Source organism: Ictalurus punctatus, chromosome 12, assembly GCF_001660625.3.
Source record: "Ictalurus punctatus breed USDA103 chromosome 12, Coco_2.0, whole genome shotgun sequence".
NCBI lineage: Eukaryota > Metazoa > Chordata > Actinopteri > Siluriformes > Ictaluridae > Ictalurus > Ictalurus punctatus.
The window spans coordinates 17,004,843-17,016,210 of NC_030427.2; the positions used below are offsets into that span (position 1 = coordinate 17,004,843).

General features: G+C 43.1%; 1 protein-coding gene across 2 annotated transcripts in view; it reads right to left on the minus strand.

The window, feature by feature from the left end:
• Positions 1-585: 585 nt before the first annotated feature.
• The window catches only part of usp40 (ubiquitin specific peptidase 40), a 12,071-nt gene continuing 1,288 nt past the window's right edge, over positions 586-11,368 (minus strand). Inside the window, exons 2-32 of one of the 2 annotated variants that reach the window (XM_053684287.1) lie at positions 11,347-11,368; positions 11,197-11,264; positions 10,974-11,087; positions 10,720-10,884; positions 10,468-10,614; positions 9,717-9,860; positions 9,506-9,634; positions 9,269-9,388; positions 8,996-9,100; positions 8,599-8,905; positions 8,322-8,403; positions 7,947-8,121; positions 7,663-7,747; positions 7,486-7,556; positions 7,007-7,392; positions 6,759-6,900; positions 6,619-6,679; positions 6,436-6,489; positions 6,264-6,352; positions 5,991-6,071; positions 5,835-5,871; positions 5,663-5,727; positions 5,457-5,531; positions 4,862-4,946; positions 4,675-4,739; positions 4,273-4,391; positions 4,073-4,138; positions 3,760-3,991; positions 3,430-3,540; positions 1,618-1,697; positions 586-1,293 (exon numbers count right to left, since the gene is read on the minus strand). The exon at positions 11,347-11,368 is cut by the window's right edge and continues 101 nt beyond it. In XM_053684287.1, coding sequence (XP_053540262.1) covers positions 1,212-1,293; positions 1,618-1,697; positions 3,430-3,540; positions 3,760-3,991; positions 4,073-4,138; positions 4,273-4,391; positions 4,675-4,739; positions 4,862-4,946; positions 5,457-5,531; positions 5,663-5,727; positions 5,835-5,871; positions 5,991-6,071; positions 6,264-6,352; positions 6,436-6,489; positions 6,619-6,679; positions 6,759-6,900; positions 7,007-7,392; positions 7,486-7,556; positions 7,663-7,747; positions 7,947-8,121; positions 8,322-8,403; positions 8,599-8,905; positions 8,996-9,100; positions 9,269-9,388; positions 9,506-9,634; positions 9,717-9,860; positions 10,468-10,614; positions 10,720-10,884; positions 10,974-11,087; positions 11,197-11,264; positions 11,347-11,368 — 3,564 coding nt within the window. In that variant the 3' untranslated portion in view covers positions 586-1,211. Of the gene's footprint in view, positions 1,294-1,617; positions 1,698-3,429; positions 3,541-3,759; positions 3,992-4,072; positions 4,139-4,272; positions 4,392-4,674; positions 4,740-4,861; positions 4,947-5,456; positions 5,532-5,662; positions 5,728-5,834; positions 5,872-5,990; positions 6,072-6,263; positions 6,353-6,435; positions 6,490-6,618; positions 6,680-6,758; positions 6,901-7,006; positions 7,393-7,485; positions 7,557-7,662; positions 7,748-7,946; positions 8,122-8,321; positions 8,404-8,598; positions 8,906-8,995; positions 9,101-9,268; positions 9,389-9,505; positions 9,635-9,716; positions 9,861-10,467; positions 10,615-10,719; positions 10,885-10,973; positions 11,088-11,196; positions 11,265-11,346 lie in introns of those variants that run through there. The other variant, XM_053684288.1, reaches the window with a different exon arrangement.

Genomic DNA, 11,368 nt, shown 5'->3' on the forward strand with positions numbered 1-11,368 from the left:
ATGTGTACAGCGGAAAAATAATTATAATAAAGGGATTTATTTATTTTATTATATTGACCTGTAAGGAGATGTTTATGTAACGTTTATGGAAGGAGTCTCCAGTGTCAGCTCTTTGTAACAGTCAGAGTTAAAGCTGCAACGTTTTTCCGACAGCTTCGGGACAGAGGAGTTTATTCTTCTTTGCGGTTTCTCGATAACATGACAAGCTGTGGGGTTTTTTTTGTCTTATTAACTTAAAGATAGAGAATAAAGAGGCTGGTGAGGGAATGAATGTTTATAGCTGCTATAATGTAAGTGACAACAGGAATTGACTAATTTCACAGATATTAAGTTCAACAATATACAGATAAAAAAAGTATGACGTGCCATTAATTAATTAATTTTAAAAAATCATAACTGTTGGAAAGTTGTCATGGTGTAAGAGGAATAAAACACTTTTTTTGGTGCTGTTGAAAATAATCAGCTTCAGGGTGCTAACAGTAACTCCACTTACATGCTATAGTTAGTATTTCAGCTCAGAGGCCACATTTAGGACCTTTTTCCTGAAATGTTCCCTTTAATGCTGAAACATGTGACTGAGGCGAGTTTTCAGTGACACAAGATTTTATTTAATTTTTTTTTTTTATATTTGAACAATTTGAAATTAAACTAAAAAAAAATCAAAATGGTGAAAAAAAATCAAACAGTAAAAATTACAACTTAACCGTTTTATCATCAACATAAGATTCATCGCAGTTCAATTAAAATCAACAGAAAGTAAGTGTGTGTGGGTCAGAGAGAGCTTAAACTGTACAGAAATATCTTAATTTGAGCCTCCTCAACATAAAAATGTAATTCATTAATATCAGCATTATATAATTCCCATTCTCTCTCTCGCTCTCTCTCTCTCTCACACACACACACACTTTGCATACAGTTCAACCACATAAACAGTCTAAACTGTGCCGTTCTTGGTGACATCATCAGTGATGTCATCACTGTTAAAGCTCATTAAAGGTTAATGCATTGTGGATCAGAGTGAACAATCACACAATCATTTTACCCATAATCCCCAGCAGGTGGCGGTCCCACCGTTACATCACAGTGTGAATAGGTGATATATTCAACCCCCCAACTACCCAATAAAACAACTTTACTTAGCAGCTCTCTGATTGGCTGAGAATCTCAAATGGCACCAATGATTGTGAGTGTGGTCTGGTTTGTGGGCGGGGCTATCTGAACACACCCACGTTGATTGACAAGGCCACTTCTGGCTTCCTGTTCTTTTTCTTTTCTGAGCGTCTACTGTGTTCTCTAGTGGAGGAAACACACATTAATACATGGAGCAGGGGGGTATGTGTGTTACTGTTTCTGTGTGTGTGTGACTGTGTGTGTGTGTGTGTGTGTGTGTGTGAGTGTAAATGAGTGTTGTATGTTTTTTATTACTGTTTGTAAGTGTATGTGGGTATGTATTTGTATGTGTACATGTATTTTTATGCCTGTATGTGTGTGTGTTTAAGTGGGTAGATATTTGTGTGTGTGTGTGTGTGTGTGTGTGTGTGTTACTGTGTGTTTAAGTGGGTATATATTTGTATGTGTGTGTGTGTGTGTGTGTGTGTGTGTGTGTTTACATCTTACCTTTGCTGTGTTTGCTCTCTGAGTATTTGTTCTTCATTTTTCACTGTACCGAACTCCCGATTACTGTCAATCATCAGATTCTACACACACACACACACACACACACACACACACACACACACTAAAATTAATGTTGTCTCAGGAGTTAAGGTTCTGAATCAATGACACTACACTTGAAATGTGTGTGTATGTGTGTATATATACCTTCACTGCTCTGTGTGTGTGTTACTGTGGTAAGCATTACTGTTCATAAAAGTTACTTTGTTTGTGTTACTGTGCATGTGTCAAGGGCATAACCATGGTATGGACATTGAGGGGGTCCAAGCCCCCCAGACATCCAGAGTTTGATACTGAAAATTCGCATATTTAGAACATAGTTTTAGGATTACAGTTACTGTTTGAATTCACATGATTACTGAGTAATAGAAGCTCCCACAGCATGGGGAAATTGTGGGGTGCTGTGGACGGCCTGTGGTCAGATGTATTCTCTGCTCCATAGCCTACCATGAAACACACCATACCAAGCAGAGGCGAGCTAAGATGTGTGCAGGCAAACCACACATGCCAACATTTAAACACGTAATCACGACTCTTAAACAAACTCAGAAAGGATGGCTACCTATGAAACTAAATTCAACAGTACATATGTTGTAAATACAATTTCCCCACGGATGCTTCCAAGCAATGCTGTGCTGCCTGCATTGTGACCAGGTACCATTATTTTCTCAGAAGAGCAATGACTGACTAAGATGATCATTTTAATTTGATAAACTGAATATTCTGTTTGTGTAACTGGTGCCATTTATTATGTTAATGTCATCATGCTGTTTACCTTGCTATGTAATAAGTGTACAACAATATATAGTGATAACCTGAAACGTTAGCTATGTAAAGGGTACTGGAGTTTTCTTTTCGTAAATCTAAAGACAAACTGCCATAATTAGTTCTGAATGGATAGCTCAATATGGCCACAACTCAGACGTTAGTTCCATATCTCTCGTTGCCAAGCTAGCACATCTCAGCATTACGCTGAGCCTTATATTTGTAAAATCACTTGTCCTTAGCCCAAATGTAGTGTAAAGGAACGAAATGCTGTGCAACTTTTCTCACTTTCACTTGCATTTTTAACAGTCTGTCACAACGTGTGTTCACAACGAACTCGGCGGGAGGATATGCAAGTGAATGTAACGTTAATGGTCAAAAACTGGAACTGACATTAGCCTAGCTTACTTCGTGGGTGTATATCAAAAGTTAATTGACGTTCTTAAGAACAAACCAAGCCATGGTATAATGCCTTCTATACTAAGCTAAGGTTACCTACTATTTAGGTATCTAGTTACTTACTGTCTGAAAAAAACCTTGTATGTTCTGCTGCACTTTTCTACACTTGGCTGCTGTCTCCATTTCTTACAGACTTAGCTGCTAAAATATATCAACGAACTTGCATTGAGTATGGGCGCAACCAAGTGTACAACTGGAGGGGGGCACACACGTGTTTTCCTTAACAAACGGAAATATATTAAAAAGGAATAGACATAAATAAATAGAATAGATGAAGAACAGACAGATCCGTTGGCAGGGTTCATTAATGGGGGACATATAGAAAATATTTTCTACTGTATATTGGGGGGACAGATTGGTATTTCCTCAACATTTTGGGGGACACGACCCCCCCCCCCCCCAAAGAATGCGTGTTTACGCCCATGGTGTGTGTGTTACTATGTGTATGTGTGTTTGGGTATGTGTGAGTGTATGTGTGTTAGTGTTTGTGTGTGTGAGCGTATATGTATGTTAGTGTTTCTGTGTGTGTACCTTCACTGCTATAGTGTCTCCGTCTCTCAGGCAGTATGGCGCCCCCTGCAGGTTCACTCCTTTACTGTTACTCTTATTCTGTTTCTTCTTCTTTTTGGACATTGACTGAATCTGAACACACACACACACACACACACACACAAATATATACATTATATTCCTGTTCTACTCAATCTGTCTCACTCTTTGTCACTCTCTCTCGGTTTGTCTCACTCGTCTCACTAGTCACTGTCTCACTCTCAATATCTCTCTTACTGTCTTACTCTCACGGTCTCACTCTCACTGTGACACTCTGTGTCACTCTTGCTGTCTCACTCCCCCCCGTCTCACCTCGTAGTTGATGGTAATCCAGGTGTGTTGTTCAGGCAGGTGTTTAGCGAGCAGCAGGTTCTCAGGTGAGATTCCGCAGTGGGTGGAGACTGCATGGTACAGCCCCCTAGGGGAGGAGTCTAGCCCCGCCTCCCACACATACTCATGTGTGGGGAAATAGGCACTCTCTTTGAACATGCCCACCTCCTCCTTGGCCACACCCACCTGCAGACGCAGCAGGATGTCCTTCACCCTAAACAGTGAAAACGCACACGTTATCCACACAACAATGAGTGTGTGTGTGTGTGTGCACGCGTGTTACACTTTGACTTACCCAAGATTCTCCTCACACTGCAGCTTCTGAACACACACCTCAGATCCCACAGACAACTTCAAATTCCTGAGAAACACAGAGAGACAGAGTGTGTGTACCTGTGTGTGTGTATATGTATGTGTTTATGTGTGTGCAAATGTGTGTTTGTATGTGCATATTTGTATTTGAGTGTATACGTGTATGTGTATATGTGTGTGTACCTGAGTGTGAGTTGGTTTCCTCTGAGAATTCTAATGAGTTTTTTTCCCTCCACCAACCAAACACGTAGACATTCAAGAGATGGAACACACACCTGCACCAGTGCAGGCAGAGTCAGCACCTACACACACACAGTCTTCATTATAATGGATTGTGATGTATTAGGGAATATTTTGTGTGTACCTTTATGGTTTTATCTGACTTGCTTTCAGTGGTATATGAGGTGTGAAGCAGTTTGTAACTAAAGATTAGAAAAATGTTGGCGTTTGCATCCATGGCATTTGGCAGCTGCCTTTTATCCAGAGAGATGTACAGAAGTGCTCAGGAGTGTAGTGTGTAGGAGTGTAGTGTGTAGGAGTGTAGCGTGTAGTGTGTAGGAGTGTAGTGTGTAATGTCTAAGATACCTGACACCTGAGCTCATGTAGTGTGGCCTCTTCTGAGATTTCAACACAACCAACAGACTGCAGCCCTGAAACACACACACACACACACACACACAAAAACAACAACAAACAAGTAATGTATTATATGGCTCTCCAAGCTTTCCTGTGTGTGTGTGTGTGTATATATGTGTGTGTGTGTGTGTGCAACCTGTAGTGTGTGATTCTGTTGTGTGATTTCTCTCACACTCATCACTCATATCCATAAACCAGCTCACTGCCAATTTCAGAAATCCCTGAAAACACACACACAGAGTTGTAACCTGGTACAGTATACATACATACATACACACTCATCGTCGACTTTATTAGGAACACCTGTACAAAACATTCATGCAGGTATCAAATCATGTGTCAGCAGCAGAGTGAATAAAAACATTCACATCAAACATCAGAATGAAGAACAAATGTGATCTCTGTGGCATGGTCATTGGTACCAGATTTCAGCAGTTTCTGAAATACTCAAACCAGCCCATTTTAACCATGTTATGGTTAAAATCATAGAGATCACAGTTTTTCTTCATTCTGATGTTTGATGTGAACATTAACTGAAGCTCTTGACCTGTATCTGCATGATTTTATGCACTGTGCTGCTGCCACATGATTGGCTGATTAGATAACTGGTGCAGGTGTACAGGTGTTCCTAATAAAGTGGACAGTAAGTGTATACACAGTATATGTGTGTGTGCTGTCGTTTTTCGTTATTTCTATCTATGATAAAGTGCATGTGTGGTCATGTGACCTACCTTTGGAGGAAGTTGTCCCTCAGTGATCACCAGTGTGTCTCCATTAACCACTCCCATCTCCAACAGAGAGGCATTCTAACACACACACACACACACACACACACACACACACACACACACACACACACACACACACAGAGCTTGTTTAGTGTTAGCAGCAAATTTTTAGTGGTCCACAGTAACATTGTGTGTGTGTGGTACTGTACCTCATCCATCAGGGGCTCCCCAACTTCCTCACACCAATCCATCCTCCTCAAGTGCCAGCACGTTCCTGCGCGCACACACACACACACACACAATCATACACTCTAACTCCTAAACACTCAGCTTTATTAGTTAATGTGAAATTTATGCCGAAGAGAATGAGTGAGTTTTTACCATCAAGTCCAGCCTCCTGCAGCATCGCCATCAAACACTGAAACAGACATAGAGGCAGGATTAAAGTTAAACACACACACACAAACACACACACACAGACACACATACACACACACACACACACACACACACACACACACACACACACACACACACCTCCTTCACAGTGAGTGTCTCCTCTACGATGATCTCCAGCTCTGGGCCTGTAGGTGGCGTCACACTGAAGAACAGGAAGAGCTGCAGGACAAAATAACAGTGCACACTCACGGCTGTGTCTCATTACTGACTTTAATACTACCCTTTATATGATGTTTGTTAATAAGTGACATCATAAGTGACTTTAGTCGACATTACTGCAGAGTAATGCACTTTAGAGGCTAAAAAAGAGGGATTTGATGAAACGTTTTAGATATTTATTTATTTATTTACCTGTGAGGAATTTGGGGCATGCCCAGGACACAGACACAGTGATGTCATCAACTTGATACCAGCATCACACACACTGAGGTCTTCACGGACTGTGAAACACACACACACACACACACAGTGATGTAGCAGCAGGGTGGCATGTGATTGGTTAACAGTATGGTAATCGTTATACCTGGAGGTAAAAGTTTCCCTGTTCTGTCCCTCTGTCTCAAACAACACACACCACCTGAGAGAGAGCGAGAGAGAGAGAAGTGCCTTTTTATATTAGCTGATTTATTATCGATTAGAGTGGATACAGATAGAGATTAGGGTTTTAGAGATTAGGGAATAGGGATTAGGGGTTTAGTGTGGTTACCTGTGAAGTGCTCCTGCAGCTGCATCTCTACCAGCGCTCTCTGTTTCACCTCACTCAGCAACTACACACACACACACACACACACGCAATGAACATGAGAGTGTGTTTAAGTCTGTGTGTGTGCGTGTGTGTTTACTTACAGTGCTTCCTGCGGCAGGAATCTTCATCACTTTCTCCTCCTCCTCTTCCTCCTGCGTTGTGTGTGTGTGAAACTCCACCTGCAGCCAGCGACAGTCTGACGGCGTCATCACAGTAACCACATCTTCACTAACGCTGAATATACTACGGTCAAAATAAATAAATAAACAGATTCAAACAAGGACTCATATTTTTAGAGTCAGATTCGGAGCATGAGAGATTCAGAATCAGATTGGCTCGGCACACTGACCTGTTGTTCAGGTGTGTGTGTGGCAGCAACAGCAGTGTGTCTCCATCCCGGAGTGTCAGTTCTTTTAGTGTCCTCCTCATGGCCTCAGATGAACACACCTTCCACCTGCTGGCCCCACCTCCTTCTCCACCTGGCCCCACCCCTTTTGTCAGCTGACACACCAGAGCCTCCTGCAGGCTGAGAGCCTCCCGCACACCGCCCAGTGTGACTCCACCCGAAAATCCCCGCATCACTTGAACAAGACCAGAGGCATCTGCTACTGAGGCTTCGCCCACTGACTCAACATCAGCCATGCCCACTGAGTCCAGCTCCACCCCACCTGGCCTCAGGATATTCAATAGCAACGGTTCACACTCGGCTCCGGTCTGCACACGCACACCATTCACCTAACACACACACACACACACACAAACACACTCAAGGTTGTATTTTGTGTCTTAGCAGTGCGTACTGTACATTACTGTTGTGCTGTGTGTTACCTCTGTCCCGTTCCAAACAAAGAGATCGGAGCCGTTATACACTCCAGCGCTGTACAAAGACTGCTGATCGTCTGCACACACAAACACACACACCCCGTGTACTAATAAACTTAACATATAATATTAGGCAATTAACACATGAAGAATTAATATTGGCTAGAATGTAGTGTGTGTTACCTGTCAGTGTGTCGTACAGGTGTAGTCCTGCGGGCAGGTTCTTAGCAATCGTCAGTGCCATGTCCCCCTCCCAGGTATCCTGCATCTGAACAAACACACCCACACACAAATTATAACACCCAATGACAACCTCTACTTTCCAAACAGTTTGTGTCACTCCTCCTTCACTTCTCCTTGAGTGAATCCACTTGGCTGAAAGTAGCTGAGGTGGAGTGAACTAGGAAAAGTGGAGGAGAGAACATGAACAAGAAATCAGGGATTGTGTTCCACTCTGATGATGTCACCTGGTAGACAGCCAGTCTCAGGTCTCCCACAGTCCTCCTGCGGTCAAAGCTCAGGGTGAGGGTGTGTGCATTTGTGTGTGTGTTGATGAGCTTCAGTGCTCCGCTCTCAACGCGGTAATGAGAGCCAAAGTGGAGCCGGACATCAATGCTGTTACTGCTGACTTCAAACTCTGTCCTAAGCAACAACATTATTAACAACAACAACAATAAATTTGAGCAGTAATTAGCAAAATCTAGGATGCAACCGTCTGCATGACTTTAGGACACAGACACAAGGTAGGCTTCTAGAACCTGACCCTCAGAAAGATTCTAGGAACCTCCCTTAAGCTTGGTAAGACTCTAGAACTTGACACTCAGATGATTCGGTGAGTGTACCTCCTCTGTTGAAGCTTGGCGTTTTCTTCCTCCACCATCTGCAGCAGGTGAGCAGGAACTCCATAAGCTGGATTACCCACCGCTGTGTAACACACACACACACACACACACACACACACACACACACAATCAGACAAAATACTTCTGAATATAGGTTAGTAAAACTGCTTTCCAAGAACACACACACACACAAACATACAAAATCAGAAAATCAGACAAAATACTTCTGAATACAGGTTAGTAAAACTGTTTTCCAAGAACACACACACACACACACCATGGCATGGTCTCTGCAGTGTATGTTTCCTGTAGAACAGCATGTACGCGCTCTCTTTCCCCTCGTACTGTTTGATGATGTCACTCTCTCTGATCACTGTCACCGTTGAGTCATTCAGGTCAAACCAGTGGCCGCTCACAGGCTCCGCCTCCAAACCCGAGTCTGATCCCGCCTCCGACCCATCCTGGGCACTCTCTGCTACTGATTTTGGCCCCGCCCCCTGCTCAGGTGTTTCTGCTGGGTTTCTGAGAGCCACACGGGAGCCGTTCAGCAGCAACACAAACACGTCAGGGTTAGACTGCAGAAACTGAACACACACACACACCATCATGTATACCTTAGAAGTAGAATAACCACTTGGACATTAGTATTATTGCTAATTAACAGTGTGTCAGACCTTCCTGATTGGTCCATACTGCTTCCTGTATTTCTTATTCCAGGAACAGCCAATTTTCTCCATCAACTTCTGACCAAGCTGATCCAACAACACACTGCCAGACTCCTGATTGAGAGAGAGAGAGAGAGAGAGAGAGAGAGAGAGAGACAGACAGACAGAGAGAGATTGTGTGTGAGGAACTATATTTCTGTAAAGCTCCTTTGTGACAATGTTCATTGTTAAAATTCTATACAAATAAAACTGAACTGAACTGAATAGTGTGTGTGTGTGTACCTGAGCCAGTACAGCCGTTAGTACAGACAGCGGGTCGTCCTTCTCTACAGCAGCATTACACACGCTCATGCTGGGGGGCTTCACCTGGACTTTCTGCTTCTTCTGTTTAATATCATCCTCCTGCACCCCGCCAAACACACACACACACACAATTACGCATACAGGTTTAATAATTAAACAACAGACACTGAGCAAACTGATTCTACAGTTCTACAGAAACACCACACACAAACTCACAGGCAGCTCCCAGTGGCCAAGATGGTCAATGTCTTTGATGTAGGCATGGTAATGTCCTCCATAACATCCACCTTTGTGTATGATGATGGAGAAGAGCTCATAGGTCAGCTCAGAATCTGGCTGGTCTGACTGTATCTCACACACACACAAAATAATTAATGAAAAATGTAACTAAAACTCCAGACAGAACAGTTCTGAAGCCGAAGTGTACCTGTTCACAGAACGGTCGCAGGTTGATGCTGAGCGGGAAGCTGTACCTTCTCGTCTCCTTAAACCTCTCACACTTCTCAAAATCAAAGCTGAAGCGCAGGAGGGACACGGTGAGAAATGTAGGGAGCTTCCTCAGTTTAGCAGACTACACACACACACACACAGAGACAATAATCTTAGTATCTATATAAATTTTATAACCTCTCAGTATCCGTGCTTGTACAGTAATATCAGAATCCGTGTCAGTACAATAATCTCAGTATCTGTGTCAGTACTGCAATCTCAGAATCCGTGTCAGTACAGTAATGTCAGTATCTGTGTCAGTGCCGTAATCTCAGTATTTGTGTCAGTACAATAATCTCAGTATCTGTGTCAGTACCGTAATCTCAGTATCTGTGTTAGTGCCGTAATCTCAGCATCTGAGTCAGTACCGTAATCTCAGCATCTGTGTCAGTACCGTAATCTCAGTATCTGTGTTAGTGCCGTAATCTCAGCATCTGAGTCAGTACCGTAATCTCAGCATCTGTGTCAGTACCGTAATCTCAGCATCTGAGTCAGTACCGTAATCTCAGCATCTGTGTCAGTACCGTAATCTCAGTATCTGTGTCAGTACAGTAATCTCTGTATCTGGGTCAGTACAGTGAGCTCAGTATCAGTGTCAGTAAAGTAATCTCAGTATCTGTGTCAGACCGTAATCTCAGTATCTGCATCAGTTACAGTAATCTCAGTATCTGAGTCAGTATTATTATGACCTTGGTAGCATGGACGAGTCGGTCACAGTTGCTGCAGTGATACAGATTATTTTCATCAAACACTTCCTCCTCGACAAACATGCTCCACAGCGCCTCCTCCAGGCTGCACACACCCCGAACACACACTGTCAGGTCCAGGAAGTCCTCCTGAGAGACAGGCAGTGAGATTATTTTTGTTTTATACTATTATTTGTATTTTTGTCATTTACTGTTGTTCAGATGTAGAGCACACCGCACACCACACACACACACCTCTCTCTCGCTGACGTTGTGACACTCATTGCAGGTGATGTTGTTGATCAGGGTTCCGTGGTAAAGTCTCCGTATCAGACTGGAGTCAGACGTCCCGACCAGAGATGATTCTAATGCACTGAACAAAATCCTGTTTAACTCCTGAACATCCTGCTGAGCCATCTCCTACAGACAGACAGGCAGAGAGAGTTTTTAAAAGTGAGATATAGTGAGCTAATAAAAGCGTGTCCGTGTGTGTGTGTGTATGTGTGTACCTCATTGTTTGTCCAGCCAAAGCTCTCCGTCAGCGCTGTAGTTGTCGTTGTTTGTTCATCCAACAACAACAACCGAGCAAACAGATTCTGCAACTCCAGAGGAATAACACGCACCTACACACACACACAAATTCAAATGGATGTTCTTCAACATTTAGTAGGCAAAGGTACACACACACTTTCACACACACACACACACACACACACACACACACACACACACCTTAGCATCAGGTTTGTCTTTATCCTCCAGTTTGCCGAGCTCCTCAGGTCCCAAACTGAACAACTCCTCTGTGGATGCACACAGTGAGTTAAACTTGGGTGTGTGTATGTGTTTTACCTCTGAACTCAGGTAGGTGTGTGTGTGTCTCACCTCTAAACTCAGGTGTGTGTAA